Here is a 19,243-nt window from a genome sequence, read left to right as displayed (position 1 = left end):
AGAATAATTTATTTTTAACCTGAATGGCAGTGTGCATAAATTATTCGTCTTATTATAAGATGCAGTTACATTGATTGGTAGATTGATTTTTCTTGCTAAGACTTCCACAATAAGCAAGCAGTAGGTGCATACCTACTCTCATGGTCTCTGGGTTACCACCATGTTGAGGCATGTCTGTATACATTAATATTCGCACACTGTGTTACTTATTGAAGTGTAAGAGCTGTCTTCTTAATCGGCTTTTTTGTATGGTATCCTCCATTGCAAATTAGCAAATAAAAAAATTAAGTATTTGGAATGAACAGAACTAAGATCGTGAATACCACTGATATACATTTTTTATCGGCCATTATGGTCTTTAAAGAGGCTTTAATTCTGATGTTATTTTAGTGACATTTATTATAGTTCAGGATGAGGATATTCACACAAAAATGGTCTCTTGCTTGTGCAGCTCATTACACGATGCAATGCATTTTCATCAAAGAATCCACAGAGTGATTTCCCACTAGGCTCGTTTGGTCCCCACTTGTTGTAACCAGATTCTTCCAAGGTTTGTCCTGCATAAATAGACAAAAATTTGCAATAAAATAAATACGTATTTCAATAAATACATACATCATTATTAATAAATACACAATAAACTATATTTTGTCCTTTGTGTCTATCCACTCAACTCAAGGTAAGGCCCACTCGTATAACACATGCTAGAGCCACTGCTGAGCTCCACAGAAGCATTATCACTATAGATAACAGTATTATACCCCCCCCCCCCCCCCAGAACAAAATCCTGGATACGGCCTTGCTTACTGTATCATATCTGATACACCATGCATTGGAGAGGAAGAATTGTGTCCTTCAGAAATAATCAGCATTATGTTTAATGAATCATATAATCATATATTATACAAATTGCAGTGAAGGGTTAGGTATATATGTATTGTGATACTGGAATGGGATTATTTCCCCCTCAAATTTATACTTGAGTTCACCTCCAGGACGATTTTTTCACTTCTCTACTAATACATTACAGGTATTTAGGGGACCAGAGTTGCAAAGTAAATGAGTAAAAGCAACTTAGTTATCAGCAGGGCCTACCACAGACTTCTTGTGGCCCGAGGTAGAGTTTGGGCGTGAGGCCCCCTCCCATGAGGAGAATTAACCCCTTTAACTCTGTGGCCTGGTGCAGTCTGCTCCCCCTCAAGGTTGGCCCTGGTTTCCAGTAACGATTACATTTCATTTATGTTTTACTTATAATGGATACATTTTTTTTAATATAACTGGAAACCGTGTCCCTAGAAGCATAACTTTCTTAAAGTAAGGTAATGAACACTGTAGTTGCAGCCCAAATGGTAAGAAAAAATGAACTGGTGTAAAAAGTGGCATAACTATGGGAGGGGTGATGAGGGGATAGATCCCCCCAAAATCTCATAGAGAAATAATAAAAATATATAAACTATTACCTAGTTTTGACATATAACAACTGCATCTGCTTAGAGCTAAAGGTCATTTAATAATACCATGGCAGTGAGACCAGTCACAGCCAGGGGCGGATCCAGGATTTCTTTCTGGGGGGGGCACAAACAAGGCCGTATCCAGGATTTTGTTCTGGGGGGGGGGGGGGGCCTATAAAGATACCTCGTAATACAAAACGAACGCAATGATAGTGGGACCTTATTGAAAATCTTGCATATTTTTAAGGGTCTGGGGGGGGCACGTGCCCCCGTGCCCCCCCCCCTAGATCCGCCTATGGTCACAGCGAATACTGACCGGTGACTAACCCCCACACCTGAGTTGCCTGAGGGGGGCGGTCGGGTTGCCCCGCAACCCTCCCCAAAGCACATTCCTAGTTACACCACTGGGTGTAATCATAGGAACCCTTCAAGTATTAGGTACTCATCGACAATTTATACCATTTTTAACTCTGACCTCCCACTATGTAAGACAATGCAAGAATGTAACGCTGTGGATTAAGAAGGAATTATTTTCAATACAAAGGAAAGATTTTTAAATTATTAAACAAAACTCATCCAATTGTGGTTATCAGTTGCGCTGCGAGGGGGGGTTTTGGGGAGCTCAGAGAAATTTTAAGTTTAATCCATTTTACTGAATTGGATTAATATTACTAATAGAATTTTGTAAGGATTAATAAAATATCCCTCAGAAAGCTGTAAAACTCACCATTTTGAACCATTTATGTATCTTAAAATTCCACAATTTATTATCTCGCATCTACCACTTATCCTGGTGGGTATTCCATACCCCCATACACCCCGGTATTAGTTCCACCTAAACCCCCCACAGCCTAAATTCCTAGCTGCGCCCCTAGAGGTCATTATACCTCATGTTTCATTTTAAAAATCTAACCAAAAAGTAATGGTTCAATAGGGTACCCAAAAATAACCAGACAATTAATCTTCAAAAAATTCAAGATTTAATATTTTGTCTCACAAACATATGGACCTTCGAAGTAATCTCCATTTATACTGATGCATTGGTTAAAATGCTTTTTCCACCACTCGAAACACCTTTGGTACTCATCGTTTCCGATGCTTTGCAGTGCCACCTTCAATTTCATTTTCACCTCCATAATGTGAACAAAAAATTTCCCTTTCATCACCATTTTCATCCAGTTGAACAAAAGGAACTCTAAGGGTGCAAGATCTGGTAAGTAGGGTGGGCGAGGAGGTAGTATCATGCAATTTTTTACCAAAAACTCAAGTCACGACAATCAGCAACACGTGCCGCTTTTGATCAGGAGGCAATAAGTTGGGAATGAATTTTTACGCGATTCATTTCAATTGCTAATCTTCAGCTAAAATTCTCTGTAATGAGCTCCACAAATGACCAAATTTTTCAGTGAGTCCATCAATAGTATTCCTTCTTATCCTCGTACACAAGGGTAAGAGTTTTTTTCCACATTTTGATCAGTTCTGGACCTGGAAGGCCGGTCCGGGCATTGAATGTCTTCGATTGACATGTTGCAATGTTTGAATTGCTAATACCACTCATACACTTGAGTTATTTTTAAAGCCTGTTCTTTACAAGCTGTAGACAACAATATAATGTGTCAGACTCAATTTTGCCAAGTAGAGAGCAAAATTTCAACACTTCATGATGTTCTCGAATATCAGCTATTTAAAAAATCGAAGAGGTCAAAAAACTCTTCGAAGGTAAACTGTCACAGTGGCTTGCAACAACCGTCAAATCCACGCCATTTTGCATACTGACTCAGAAATGATGAAATAAGAACCATGTAGTGGGAGAAGCCCAAAATATAAGAGCGACGTGCACAGCGATTTCTCTCCGCTTATTTTTGGGTACCCCCTCATAACTATATTTTTAAGAGTAACTGCATAGTTACTTTTTTTAATTGTAACCAGTACCTAAAGTAGCAACAAGTTTTTAAAATTAACTATACCTACCTGAGGCCCATTACATTTTCCTGGTACTTCTCCCATCTCTGTAAGAGACCCACTTCCCTCAACTTCATGCCTGCAGACTTCATTCCAGATATGAAAATATCAATTTCATTAAGCTATTGAAAGTGACCAGGACCCAGTACACATGCATGCCTAGAAAACATTGTCTTCAAGCTGTTTTGATTTTTTCTCATAAGGGTGCACTCCTAAATTTTTGTGGTCAATGTTTCAATGTCTTGGAATGGGATTATTCATTCCATTGCTTAGCTCTATTCTACTTTCCCCTCTTTATGTTTGCTCTTTTAAAATTAACTGAATGTAGTTTTATTTAGCCAATAAAAAATCAATGCTTTGAAATAGCAATTATTTAATTAAATGATTAACAGTAATCAATATATTAACTTCTTAAATCTCACGTATGGTATGATACATAAACGTAGCTAAATACTTACCTAATATTGTTCTGAATTCTCCTGCTTTATGAAGGTCATTGAAGCCCAGGTACACAAAGCTCCCTCCAGTCGGAAATTTTTTCCAGAAACTCTTAAATAAATTTGCTTCTGCCTCAGAATTTATTATTGCCATGTGTCCACCATCATATGAGCAGTTATAAAATGCTTCCGTGAATGAAAGATGAGTTGTTGTAAGGTTGTACATTTTATAGTAGCCAACACCAGGATAAAGTGTGTATCGAGCTGGAACTGGAAGACAAAAGGTTTTAGCAGAGAGAGTCATTTGTAAATTCTCAGAAATGATTTTGAGATAAGAAAATTGCGTTTGATCCAAGTTTTTAAAATCATGAAGAATTTTGAGCGCACTACCATGTCTACTTCATTCACTTTGTATTTACCCAGCCTTTAACAGGAGTCTAATAAAGGAATGTTCACATTCATGGGAAGCTATGGGGAAAAATCAGTGGTACAAATCATTTTTTTTCCTACCTGATCCCTCAGTCCCTTCTTATCATATTGACAATTCATTCTTTGGCTTATTTCCAATTTTTACACTTATAGCCAAATGTGTATTGTTTAACACAAGAAGGACAGCAGGGGTCATTTGACCCATTTTCAGAATTCAAATTTATTTTTCTCCAATTAAAATATTTTTTTAAATTTTGAAACTTTTTATTTGACTTTGTTCATTTTGGTCTATATTTTGATAAATTAGTGAAAATTCAACAATAATGTTTTGTTTTAAATTTTTAGGATGTGTTATACCTAGAAGGACGGCTAGGGGTCATTTGACCCACAACTGGTTTTCGCGCTCTTTTCTTGCCCGTGGGCACTTTAGTGCCATGTATATCATATAAGTAGCAAGAGGCTAGTGTGGTAGATGATTTGCTTCATTTTGAATCTGGAAGTACCCGGTTCAATGCCAGTTTCGTCCCAAGGGCTCCTATCTGTATTCGAAAACCTAGGCATAGCGACTTGTTGTGCACAATCTTTCGATATTTTTTGGGCAGAAAAGGGAAATAAAACCTTTTCAATCCTTGATTTGCGTAAATTCATGTAATTGTGATATTTTAATTTTGTTTTATTTATCGTTCAATGATTATTGTATTACCCACACCGGAAAATCGTCACGTATCCCAAGAATTGTTTTCCGTCGTCCAAGATTCAGAGCTCTTAGAGACATTATTTTCAATATCGACTCGTCAGGTTTACGAATAACTTTCATTTTTCTGGCCTGACGGCACTGTCACTTGACCTAGCCCCTTTGCCGTGTGTCCAGCATTAGTGCTGCCTGACCCCGTCGGGGTTTGGGGTGGGTTGACTGCACGCTGCGTCCTGAGGAAAAATCCTGTCTCTTTTTGAGAGAGCGGAGGAATTGGGTGGACTGTAAAATTCTACTGTAAATCCTACCCTTGGAATCCGCACGTAGGTTGGAGAAGAAGCATTACTGCAAGTTCCTGGAATATACTAATCAGGATACGGTTGGCGGTTGAGTCCCTGCCTTTCGAACGGCAATTAGCGTTACTTTTGAAAATGTTGTCCTTTTGTATGAATTTCTAATGCTCTTTAGCTCTCTATACCTCCAATGCAACTGGAGAAGATTCTACCATAATTTGCTTTCGTTTGTAGATTTTTTTGCATGCATATCAGTAGTGAGTTGAGGAAGAAAGTAAGAAGTCGAGAAATATATCAAGAGAATCGTCGCGATTCAAATAGCTGTTGGGAATATTGAAGATCAGTCTGGAAGTGAATTGTAAACACAAGTTCAAGGACATTCTGACCAATCCATCAACATCTGCGTGTGATGAAACGACGAAGTCCAAGATAGTGAATCCGATGGCGACTTTGGCGTGATAGCAAATGCACAGCTCTATCCAACAAAATACAGCTGTCCTTTTATGAGGTAAATTCCAAATAAACCAGACAAATTTGGAATCGAGTACTGGTTTTTGACAGATCATGTGAAATGAAAATACTGCCTAAATGAATTTCCATATTGTGGCAAAGATGATGATTGGCCATCAAATCAAGCGTTGGGGAAATAAATAATTACTAAAGTGACAGTAACATACAAGAATTCAGGAATAATTGTAACTTGTAACAATTATTTTCCATCCATGCAGCTGACAGGAAGTCATAAAAAAATGGAAAACTTCTCTTGCATGGACGATCTGAAAAAAACAGGCGTGACGCATAAATATCCATGACCCCTAAAATAGCCATGTAATCCATTCAACGCGAGTGTTCAAAAATACCTTAGGCCATACTCTTACGTAGAATCAGGCAAACTAGAACAATAATGTAAATTTCACTCACCAGCATGATCTCAGACGACACTATTTCCGAAACGAATAAAAGAATACCAGAGACCATCCTATTTCATAATAAAAACAAAGCGGGAGTAGATATGATGGATAGCATGTACCAATTTATTTACACGTCTCCAAATCCAACAGCCATATCTCCACGGGCACAAAAAAGAAAAAGGTGCCAAATACCATGAAATTGAATCATTGCACCAATTTCCTTTCCATTTTCCAAATTCCTTTTCATGTGCAAATGGCTGGTGTCCTAACACCCCCTGCCACATGCTTTTAAGCGGCTTGCGGGTTAGTGTGTAGATTTAGATGTAGATGAATAAATCGTCCAATAAACGCATTCAGCACAAAAAATATTTTGTGGAAACAGCGCTGAAAAAATACTGTCTCTCTGAGATTTACAACAAAGTAATAAGTTTCTTAGCAAGTTATTACTTCAATTAATAAGTTTTAAAAATTTTAATGCAAATTTTGTAAGCCCCTATTGTTTAAACATGTAACACAACTTTTGTATTGAGAGTATGTATTTTCATTATTTGATTTAAAATCGACTACTACATACGATTTAATTCATGATTCTTTAAAATACTTGTTATTAACTTTTGACGATGGGAATAATATTAAATAATGTTAAATAGTGTTTTTAATTAACTGATTCAACAATTTATACGATTAAACTGAATATTGGTTGAAAATTAGGCGTTTTATTCCAAAAATACATTTTAGGGGTCAAATGACCCCCAGCCGTCCTTCTTGGTAGCGCGAAACTCCCGTCCTCCTGGTGTTAACTTAACCCTTTCGCACCAAATGCCGCACATTTGCAGCAAGGATTTTCTTTGCAAAAAAAACAAAAGCCACACATTTGTGGCTTAAATTTTCTGACACAAATGAATGAAAGCCGCGTATGTGCGGTGTGGGGTGGAGGAAAGAGACCGCAGCAGAAACAATACACCCAGGTACATGACCGCACCACGAGACCCAGCTTTTCGGGAGCCCAGGCCCTTCCTCGGCTGCACAGAACCCTTTCTTATCCTCTTGATGCGGTCAACTGCAGCTATTTACAGTGTTTTTTTTCTAAAAAAAATATTTGTTGCTTACTTTAGAAATCTAACATTAGAAATGAATTCTTCTTTTTTCACTAATTGCATGGAAATTTCAAATGGAGTTCCAGCATTTTAGTATTTTAGTACTTGAATTCTTCTAGCGGGTTGGGGAGGGTTGAGGGAACATTTTTGGGTCACGTGTCCGTGAGTTGTTTAAGTATTCGAAATTTTCCCCGGCGTTTCTTTGAAAGGGAGAGATAGTTAAATATGCACAGAAACATACTAAATAGAACGGAAATATGTATATTAAATTCTACAATATGAACACTAGAACTTTGGTTAAAATTTCTTCATCCTCAGAAGAATGCATGGAATTTATTTTAAATACATATTTAAAAAATCGATGGGGAGAACGAATATTTGTTTACATAAAAGACAGCCATTTCACTCAGTTGACCATGGACTCGTACTTTGAAGGAGTCTTTTAATTGGAAGATAGACTTGGACAGCAGCCGAGGAAAAGGATCAGTGTCCCACTGAGATGGGTCCCAATTTTGGGACGGGTCCTTCCCTGCCTTCCGTCGACGCAAGAGAGCTTCGTACGGGGGAGTGCAAAAAATTTTCGAAGGACTCGTAACGTGGAAGAATTTCCCTCCACAAGGCTTCTGCACAAAAGGGAAATCTCAAACCAGGGAAAACCACTTGGGGAAAGCTCAAGACACTTGTGAATAGTAATTACCTTGTTGATATCAAAATTGACAGTTTTAGGATTAAATAAGACTTTTGGGCTTACCCAAATCTCTATTATTTGCTATTGAAATTGCACTCATGTTGTGACTCCTAATAAAATTGAATTTGATCATATATATCTACTGTTGATTCCTAGTATTTCATGAAATATCTCTCTCCATCCCAGTGAGAAATGGGTGGTGGAATCCACGTGGAACCCACGTGGAGATGTAACGTGGATACCACGTGTTTTTGGTCGTGGAATCAACGTGGAACCCACGTGGAAATTTGGTGGAAAAATTAAAACAGCAGTAGGTGCTGTCCTAAAACCATTAAAACCTCAACCACTCTATATCTAAACCTTCTACCCAGTGAGAAATGGGTGGTGGAATCCACGTGGAACCCACGTGGAGAATTAACGTGGATACCACGTGTTTTTGGTCGTGGAATCAACGTGGAACCCACGTGGAAATTTGGTGGAAAAATTAAAACAGCAGTTGGTGCTGTCCTAAAACCATTAAAACCTCAACCACTCTATATCTAAACCTTCTATATATGTGTCTACGATTTTTCATGTGCTCTCATGGCTGCCTTTCCACGAATTATATAAAAATAGAATGTGTGATACATTTTCACATAACTAGCGTGGTTTCAGGATGATAAATGACGCAATATCACCAGAGAGTTAAGTTCCACAAATTAGAAATTCTGTTTAACATTTTATGATAATCACCACAAATCCACTTGAAATCAACGTGGATTCCACGTGGTTCCAACCACTCAATATCCACCACCACCAAATATCCACCACTCAACGTGGATTCCACGTGGGTTCCACGTGGGTTCCACGTGGATTCCACCACCCATTTCTCACTGGGTATATATGTGTCTACGATTTTTCATGTGCTCTCATTGCTGCCTTTCCACGAATTATATAAAAATAGAATGTGCGATACATTTTCACATAACTAGCGTGGTTTCAGGATGATAAATGACGCAATATCACCAGAGAGTTAAGTTCCACAAATTATATATTCTGTTTAACATTTTATGCTAATCACCACAAATCCACTTGAAATCAACGTGGATTCCACGTGGGTCCAACCACTCAATATCCACCACCACCAAATATCCACGAGTCAACGTGGATTCCACGTGGGTTCCACGTGGATTCCACCACCCATTTCTCACTGGGATGGCATTATCAAATCTAAATAGTTCTTTGCCTTTGAAATTTAGGTACATATATGCTTACCTTGGTTTGCATGAAATCCATGTGGTGCTTCTGGGGAAAGTAAAAAAAAATTTAAATCATTTCATGCTGCACTGATGAAGAAATAATACAAAAAGGTGCCACAAATACATGCAAGTTAAAATTAAAAATCATGATTACCAAATTGTATGAACAAGGTTGCATAATTATTTACTTTTATAATAGTGTAAATTCATGGTTAAAAGTAATTTATAAATGCAATTGCACTTGCAGTGACACCTGTCTTCAGCTGTGGGAAACGTTTATCTAGGAGAGTACAGGTGACTACTGGAATAATGTTTGAGCTCCTCTTCTTCCCTGCTCTGCTAGCCCCTTCTCATCTTTATGTTGCAAACTCATTCTTTCATGAATGGGAAAATGGGCAACCCTCCTTTCTAACTCAAATGAAAGCCTCCCATTCTAGTTATTGGTTTCAATCAATTCCATCTACGTGCTAGCCTGAACTTCCACTATCCCCTCAATGTGCTCTGGAGACAGGGGGTAATAAGTTAGATGCATAGAAGAGTTTGAAATAATGTGAGTAAATATTAACCAATTTCCATGATGTTTGGTATCAATGTTAACAAAAAATTACAAAAAAAACTTCATATGGTTCCTATACTTCCTTTTATATTTTGGTTGATGAAAACATTTCACCAAATTATCTAGTTTTCCACAAACCCATCCCTTAGTGGGTGGGGTTAACCCCAGGAGCCCTCACGAATAGGATCAAGAGGGGCTAGCAATGGTCTTTAACTTTCACAACCCCTTCCAGTGGAAAAAAAGCCACTAAAAAAATTTGCTGCACCAATTCGAGAAGACTTGCAATCTAGCTACCGCAGCTGAAAGTTTAAATGGCCTTGGAACAGATTGAAGGAAAGTGGCCTCTTTAGCAGAAGGCCGCTGATAGCGAGAGATGTAAGTTTTTCAGGGATGAGTAATAATGAAATGAGCCATTAATTTATATTCTACAAAAAAACAGGCATTTTTACCTGGTTAAAGTTTTAAAATCTTATTTTCATGTACAAATAAAGGCCACTGGACTAGGTTTAAATGAATTAATGATGATTGCAGGCCATTGAGGAGTGACTTGTGTTTTTATGAATGTAAGCTATTTAGAAGAGCCCTATAGTCAGAGAGGCCTTGTGAACTTCAGCCTCTCTCCAAAATGTTTATCCTTGTGACTACTACCCGCAATACATCTGTTGAGAAGATCACTATAGTCCGTAGCCACCTATCCTATGACACTCCATTTTTCAATATGGTTACATTTCAAAATGCTTGTGAGTAACCAACAATTAATTTAACTTTAATCATTGCACAAACTAAATGTATAGCTGATTCAATGACATGCATGATTTAATGATGCGTGTGAAATGACTACAAAATAACAGTACATATAGGCAACCCGCATACCACCAATCGCCTTCTTAGAAATTTTTTTTTTTTTTTTTTTTTTCTTCTTGCCTGCTTCAGAATCCTCTTCATATGCTCTTTACATGGTAGAGCTAGGTTAGAGGAGATCGGTTCTCAAATAATACTACAAAGTATTTTGTGAAAGCAAATTTCGGGGGCTAATACAAGGACATATGCAAGATCATAAATTTGGGAGGGGGGAGGGAGTAATCCATGGTCGCTTTGGTTGTAGTATTCATTTCAGCATGAAATAGCTGAATGAGACCTATATTTTTCATTAAAATTTTAATTATTCATAGGAGCACATTATTATTTATTACAACTACATATTAGCTTTTTTTGCTTCTAAAGGGGATGCACCCCCCTCCTCTTCCTCCTTGCTGGGTAAACCCATGAGCTGGTTGCTTCCCTAGTAGCACAATTTGTGTTCAGAGTATGCTCAGGGCATTTTCAACACATATGTAAGATGTGTTCAACATAATTTGAGCACATGCTGAGCATATGTAAATGTCCGGCAAGGCATATGCTCAACATATGTTCAACACAAGTTTTCAACATATGCTCAGCATGTTTTCCACACATGCTCAACATATGTTTTTAACATATGCTCAGCATATTACCCACTTATGCTCAACATATGTTTGTAACATATGCTCAGCATGGTATCCAATTATGCCCAACATATGTTTTTAACATATGCCCATCATTCTCCCAAAATATGCTCAGCATACCCTAGTGAAAATATCTACAGGATTTTTTTTCCAATAGTAATTTGACAATGGGAAACATTTGTTTCTATAGGAAATTTTTATGTTCCTACAGGAAAATTTTATTTTCCCATAGGAACCTAAAATTTTCCTATAGGAACAATCATTTCCCATTGTCAAATTACTAAAGGAAAAAGAAATCCTATGGAGATTTTCACTAGGGTGAGGTTGCATCCATTTATCCCCCTTATGAAAAGTATTCCCTTACAACCTTGCAATACCTATAGATGCACAAATTCTCTCCTTTTTACCGCTCCTGCCTTTCACTGTGGACTTAGGGCATGATGTCAGACCTACACATTGCATTCACTCAAGTTATCAGATTAGCACTTTAAATTGAAAATGTTTAATCATTAATACAACTAAATTTGGTCAAGGATTTGAAATCGCCAATTTTAATTTAAAATTTATAAATGATAAGCATTCGACAGAATAAAGCATTGATGGTACTGATTATCATGTTGTCTAACCCTTCAACATCCTCTTTAGCCCTGTCATCGTACAGCTCTCACCAGCTCCACTGCACATGTGCATCTGAAAGCATTACACTCCACACTGCTAGATTACAACGTACGAAAGATTGAACGAACAAGGAAAAGGGCTAAGGCATGTTTTAGTAACATTAATAAGAATATTGATACATAGGTGGTATCATGAGCCACTATAATGCTTTAGCCCAAATTATTTGTAATTATTAAAGTCTACTGCCACTTTATCCTTTGATGGAGCTCCTACGGAATATGTAATCAATTGGTAGATAATGGATTACATAGGATATAATAGGAGAATCAAGTATGACATAGTTCTGCAATTTGATAATGAAGTAGATTTATTCTAATAAAAAAACATAAGCATTTAACATTATGAACGAATATTTCAATCCTATTCTTTTCCTTGATTTCTCTCAGTCTTCTTCAGGCAGCACGACCATCGTAGCCACTCCCCAGTTAACTCAAGAAAGGCACATTTATCAGCACTGCTAAACATAAGACAAGAGTGGAGAGCATCTGTAGATTAAAATAAACAGAAATCAATATTTATCCACTAAACAAGCACTAAACAGCAAAAAATTATTACTTCTTTAACCTGAAAATGGTGAATATTGACATCTTTCATGAATGGTAAATTAACATTAAGTTGCAAAATTTAAAATTTGCATGAGACTGACTAAGGAGAGGAAGCAGCAGTAAGGGAAGTATTGCATCATAAGTTCACACAATATGTAATGTAAAAGTTATTCATGTCAGCTAGTGTATATACATTGGTCTTAAATATCAATAATCCTACAATACATTTCCATGTAAGTCCATCAACATAATACAATTATTGAGAGCTAGATGAAGATAATACTAATAGATTAGTGAGGTCATGAACATTTTAAGACACCGATTCATTTCCATGCAAGAGGGTGAAGTTCTTCAAAAAATAAAAATGTCATTTTTTTGCATGACTAAACAGACATTTCTCATTAACAGATTTTGCATTGCTTAAAATATGTAATGAAATATGGAAAGCAAGAAAATTATGATGAACCTGAGAGTATCATGTTTAACAGAACAAACGTTTGGTTCAATTGACAACATTAAATTTAATTCCACTATAATGTGAAGCCTTATATTCCATAAAAAATCGCTTAAGATACACATTATGTGACTTTGGTCTCTAATTGTCCATGAAATTATAAATACCAATGGGCATATGGTGTATGTCTTGAAATCCGTGAAACCCAAGCAATATATATGCCAGATTTGGTTAGTATTTGAGGCACGAACCACAGGAATACTGTAGATACTGCAAATAAACTCGATTATTTTTGTCCCCTTACTTCTGAGTGAATCGCCTAAGTGCTAAAGTAAATTTTTAGTAATCTGATGGAAAAACTAACGATAGTGCGTATCATGCACTCCTTTTGAGCCATCCCCATGGGTTACCCATGCCAATTCTTTGTTTCGTTCCCTCATATCAGAGTGCAACTGTGTTAACATGATTCCTAGTCGAGACTACTCATGTTTACTGTTAGCACTTCGCTGCGACAGTTATTCACAAAATAAGTTCGTTAATGATACTTGGTTACAAATTAGTTAATTATGCCTCAAAATGATACCATGAAAGAGAGGGCTAATTCATCATCCAGCGATTAGTTTAGCATTCATGAAATGGTGCTGTTATCATAATTTTATGACCTTGTTACAATATTAGCATGAACAAAAAAAGAGTTCATGAATAGATTCACAAACGAAATTAGAACAGGCTCTAAGCCTTGACCAAGAATTTATTACTTCCTTCACATTTTATTGTGGCTATGATTGATTTTGATCGAACATTTTCGCACTCACTCGGTTACATGCATCATATTCGATCCAAGTATTTACATTGGGCAGGAATAACTTAATACGGCATTTACGACCACAATTGGTTCATAAATAGCCATTGAGAACTTTTACCATACCACACAAGAACAGTTAGAACTAAAATAGTAATATCATACATTTATCCGCTCATAAACAGCGATTGAGAACTTTTACGATATCACACAAGAACAGTTAGCACTAATTGTAAAATAGTAATTTCATATATTTTTCTACCAATGTACTTACATTTCATGCTTCTAGATGATTCCGAGGTAACTGGGCTCTCTCCTCTTGTATAAAGTGGTATAAAGTAACGTAAACAACGTGCGATTTGAGCAATGAAATCATAGCAACATGAACACACACAACAACGTCGACGCATGCGTCTCGCTCTTCAATTATTTTAATCAGGGCCTTGGTTAAAATTATGAATTGATATACTTGAATTAGAATAAACTAGAACTAGATATATTCCTTTACATTAATTATAAAACTAGCATGCAGTATTCGAATCCTGATCGCTGATTTGTTGACGAAATATTTCTCAGAACGCATAGATATTTTCTTGAAATATGATCAACATATTTCGTTGAACACATGTGGAGCATATGTCTACGTATATATGCTCAAAATATTTTGTTGAACACATGTGCAGCATATTTCTATGAACATATGCTCAACACATCGTCTGAACATATGCTGGAAATATTTCGAGCATATGTTGAAAACATGTGGTTTTAAACATCTGCTGAACATATTTTCAGCATATGCTAATGTTGTGTGCAAAACATATTTCCCTGACATAATCTGAGCATATGCTCAACATTTCTTGTGCTACTAGGGTTAACACTCTTGTGGGCACACCCAAAGAACATTGATTCATATTTTAGTTTCTGAGCTGTTCCCTTGGTGGCATTTGTTTTTAATGCCTGTATCCCCAGGTATTCTATTTTTAAAGTAAGAGATAGTATGTCCAGTGTCAAGATCATTTATCCACCAAACATATCAGCAGCAATGTGACATCAAAGATAGTGTGACTATAAATCAGATAGAGTAAGACAGATTTGATTCGTCTATTGCTTTAGCCATGGTAGGTAAAATATTAAATGACCCCAACAGTTACACTCAGAGCATAATTGTAGTTGGCCAATAATTTTTTACCAGAGACATAAGGTGTCCCCCTGAAGGTACTCATATTACTTGGTAAATTGGTTTCAGAAAAAGTTCCTTCTTTGTTGTTGTCACTATCTAATATGATTTCATATGATTTAAGTGGATTGAGTGATTATTTCAGGATCAAAATACAAACTGCACTTCATGTAAAATAAAATGGGAGTAAAGAATCCTTATTCAGCCCTTCAACCCCACTTTAATAAGTTCACTTGAACTGACCATGAATATATTGATACAGGTCCTTGTAAATTGTCAATTAATTGGTCAAATAATTAATTTATTATATTAAATAAAGGTCGAGAGCACCAGTGGCGGATCCTGGATAGAGACAAGTGGGGATAAGTGGGGTAATCTCTTAGCAGTAGTGGAGGTCCAAACAAAATTACCATTCTATCTAGTATATAAATTGGATACTTAAGATCTGCCCCTCTCTGGATCTGCCACTGGATTTTAACACACCAAAAGCGTGTAAAATAGGCCCAAAGTTCAAAGCTAATTTGTGTTTCAATTCATTAAAGTAGTTAAATATATATGGAAAAATATAACTAAATACTTTTGTACAAAGTAGCAACCTCCAAAAATTTCGATTTTATCTAGTATGGGTTTTGACCCCATATGGAGGCCATAGCCCTCTTAGATTCACCACTGGAGAGCACGAGGGGCGCAGCTATGAATTAAGGCTAGGGGGGATTTTAGGCGCAACTAATACTGCACTACAGTATTGCTAATCCGAGAGAAAATTATACCACTGTGCACTGTGCATCTGCCACCCTTTCGACCTACACACTTTCCAACTCAGTTCTGTGAATAGTTTGATGTTTTGTATCGCCCAAACTCTCCCCCCCCCTTGCTGCGCCACTGGAGAGCACCACTCATTCAAATCAACTTTTTGGTTGCATCACTGAATGAATAAATGAGTACTACTAATTTTATGATATATATAGCAAAATATTACTTACCTGCATAAACACCTAGAGCATGCATGAATTGCATTTTTTCTTCCACTTTGGTGTTAATGTCCAAATCTGCATTCCAATTGGTGGCTATTCTTGTGGCGTTGGAGTCGACTGAAAAAAGTGCAAACCAATGTCCTGTCTTGTTCTTCATGCTTGATATGGACAGTCGCAATGTCTTGTTCAAATGTGAGGACGATGTATCGATTGGACTGGCTGTACAATGCTGCAGTGATAGCAGCATACATGCAGCACAAAATATTTGTACTCTATCGGGAATCATTTCTGAAAATTGTTAGTCAAAGATATTTTCAGTGAAACTCAAGGAACGATATGACTAGCATTGACCAAAAGTCGTCTTCATATAAATAGGAATACTGATCTCTATCAGCCTCTTCGATTATTAGCAGCAGGAAACAACCCCAACTCGGCTGTCGCGACTTAAATGTCATCAAGCGCTGACCTCTGTCATTTTTTATGTACCAATCACTGTATCTTTTGACGTGACAAAGATTAATCGTCCCTGAAAAACGGAGAGGGAAATCCCACAGGGTGTTTTTGCGGCAGCGTAATTTTCTTTTTCTTATTTGTATGATAGTTGTCGGGATTTCTAAAATGGAACAGGAAATAATTCCCGTTTATTCAAAAAAATAGGGAGTTTGGTAGAGCCTTGTGTTTAAAAATAAGAAAACGCATCACTCCCTCTCCGTCGATCGTATTTTGTCTTTTTGCCTTACGCCGCATTACTAGTTTGAAACTTGAGATATTATCGTGACATTTTCAGAGAATAGACATTATACCTTTGTGAAAATTTGCCGAAGTTAACCTCCTCGAGGTAAAAGTTTCAGACTTGATATATAGGCCGATGCTGACAATTGCATACCTTATTCAGGTATATCATTAAAATTTTCTTGACGATAGGAAATTTTTGAATAGTTAAGACGTCATAAAAGCCCAGTAGAGCGTGATTCATGCGCGCTCGTCGCACTGTAATTTTGTTTGCTATAAACTTTCCGGAAAAATGACTTTCATAAATGCAGTGCATATTGAACTTTAATCATGCGCCACGCCTTTTTCTAATTTTTGGCGTTTTTAAATAAAAAAGGGATTGTCAACATTTTTAGAGATATTTCCGCTAAAATTGTTCTTGTTTAGCTTTTCCGTTCGCGGGCCGATGCCGGGAGTGGAGGGGGGAAGGGGCGAAGGGCCGGCAAGAGGGGCCGAAAGCCTTTCTCCCACGTGTCGCCCTGAACTATTAAGCAAAGCGAAAAATCTACGCCAAAAATTAAAGGAGGGGGGTGGACCCATCCCCTTCCCCCATAATAATAATTTTTTTTTAAGTACTCAAACGACTAAGGTAGGTATCCATGGAGTTCTTAAGAAGGGTTTTGGTAGCCTCCCTTTCCACATGTACTTGCCTCTTCAATTCACTGTACTCTCTTATGTTAGGCCTAAGGCCTACTCCCTTTCGTTCCATCTAAAAGTACCTAGTATTTTCCTAATACTCGTTTACCTAATATTCTACCCAGGGCCGGTTCTAGTCCTATTTCTAATCATAGTCATATAAGCAAACAACATTCCTGCTGCCCCCTCAAAAATAACCTGAAAGGTAGTAGGATTAGTACTGAGCGCTTTGGCGCCCCCTTTTGGTTGGCGCCCTACGCGGCCGCGTACTTTGCTTACCGCTTAAACCGTCCCTCATTCTCCCCTCTAATACCCTTTTCAACATCCCCTCCCCGCTAAGTACTCGCTCCATCCACATCCTTCCAAATCCTTCGTATCTCATATAGAATGTTCTCCCATAATTTTTGAAAAAAAAATAAAAATTTTTAATCTTCAAAGTTACTCTCAAATTAAAGTCTATTTCATCGTCTAGACAGTGGCTGCGTTTAGTCGATACTACCGTTGAGTGAACGGTCACTCCCCGATTCAACGGTCCCACACATACGGTGTAAAAAGTAGCGATATGCTGACAGACCGCGGTATATGAACGATAGAGCATCCAGCTGAAATCTTATCCCAGTTTGTGTCGGTTGAACGCGAAAAAGTTTTAAAAAATTACCTAAAAGCCACTTGTCAACAGAAATCAGACCACAGTCGCATTATCTCTTAAGGACATTGCATATCACCACGATTGCTGACGACGCTGTCATCTACCGCGAAATTAGTGATCACTCTGACTATGGAAATCTATCATCGGACTTAAACAACGTTCAATTGTGGAGTCAAGAGTGGGGACTCGAACTTAATCTGAGCAAATGCATGGCGGTACATTTTTTGCGGAATTCGTCCAACACTAACAATGTTTATGCAGTGGATGGCATTAACATAAAGGCAACAGACGAAGTGAAGTACCTGGGAGTTACGATAACCTCGAACCTCACGTGGGGAACTCATATAAAGAATATTTGCGGCATAGCCCTGAAGAAATTAGGATACGTCAAGCGTATTGTGGGAAGATTTTCGGATGAGAAAGTAAAAGAAAGGTGCTATTTCGCTCTCGTCCGACCGCACCTTGAATACGCAGCGAGTGTATGGGATCCAGTGCAGAAAGACTTAATCCGCGAGCTGAATAAGATACAAAGGAAGGCTGCGCGTTTCGTCAAAAACCGCTACGGGCGTACAGACAGTGTTACCCAGATGTTAAGCGAATTAGGCTGGGAGCCGTTGGAGACTCGGAGGCTGCGCGCTAGGCTTAGATTGCTTGAGCAATTGAGAATGGATATATTTAAGAGCGACACAGAGAACATAATCTTAGAGCCACACTATATTTCCAGGTCCGACAGAAGCGATAAATTAAGAGAGATTTTTAGCCGAACGGATAGATATAAGAATTCGTTTTTCCCCCGAACAATAAAGGACTTTAATAAACGCTTGTCCCAACCTCGTTAGAGCACTTCTTCTTTTTTTTTTAATAGCTGTAAACGGCTGGTGTCCTAACACCCCCTGCCACACGCCTTTTAGGCGGCTTGCGGGGTATTATGTAGATGTAGATGTAGATGTAGACGCTGTGGAAAGTAATGAACCGCCCCTTCAAAACAACGGTCTTAATTTGCCCTTGAATCCAAAACAAGAAAAAAGAAACGATCGCGTTTCTTAGGAATCGAAAAACATCTTTCCTGATGATAATGCTATTTAACCATCATATATACTAGCTGAGATCACTAGAACCGAAAACGGTGACTGGAGGTAATTTTATCCGCCGGTTTCCAATACAATTGTCTCTACAGACACTAGCGGCTGAAAACTTGAGTTGTAATCGTTATAAAATACAAAATAAATATTTGATAATGCTAATGAATCCTCGCAGATCAATTTTTGGTTGATTAAAATTATTACTTTAAGATTACGTATCATCGTGGCTCGGGCC

General features: G+C 37.6%; 1 protein-coding gene across 1 annotated transcript; it reads right to left on the bottom strand.

The window, feature by feature from the left end:
* Positions 1-304: 304 nt before the first annotated feature.
* On the bottom strand, positions 305-16,294 carry LOC124156078 (hemolymph lipopolysaccharide-binding protein-like). Its single transcript, XM_046530390.1, has 4 exons — positions 15,880-16,294; positions 9,217-9,246; positions 3,872-4,120; positions 305-557 (listed from the first exon to the last, which is right to left on the bottom strand). The coding sequence occupies exons 1-4, from the start codon at positions 16,154-16,156 to the stop codon at positions 400-402; spliced, it is 714 nt and encodes a 237-aa protein (XP_046386346.1). The 5' UTR covers positions 16,157-16,294; the 3' UTR covers positions 305-399.
* Positions 16,295-19,243: the final 2,949 nt, after the last annotated feature.

This window comes from Ischnura elegans, chromosome 3 (genome assembly GCF_921293095.1).
Source record: "Ischnura elegans chromosome 3, ioIscEleg1.1, whole genome shotgun sequence".
Lineage (NCBI taxonomy): Eukaryota > Metazoa > Arthropoda > Insecta > Odonata > Coenagrionidae > Ischnura > Ischnura elegans.
This window is presented reverse-complemented; position numbering and strand designations above follow the sequence as displayed.

What these genes read in the sequence shown, in the direction of transcription:
- LOC124156078 (XM_046530390.1), bottom strand. Translation starts at nt 16,156, where the DNA reads ATGATTCCCGATAGAGTACAAATATTTTGTGCTGCATGTATGCTGCTA. An exon ending in TGGATTTCATGCAAACCAAG is followed by an intron (nt 4,121 to 9,216) that starts GTAAGCATATAT and finishes TTTGTCTTCCAG; the next exon opens with TTCCAGCTCGATACACACTT. An exon ending in AGAATTCAGAACAATATTAG is followed by an intron (nt 558 to 3,871) that starts GTAAGTATTTAG and finishes CTATTTATGCAG; the next exon opens with GACAAACCTTGGAAGAATCT.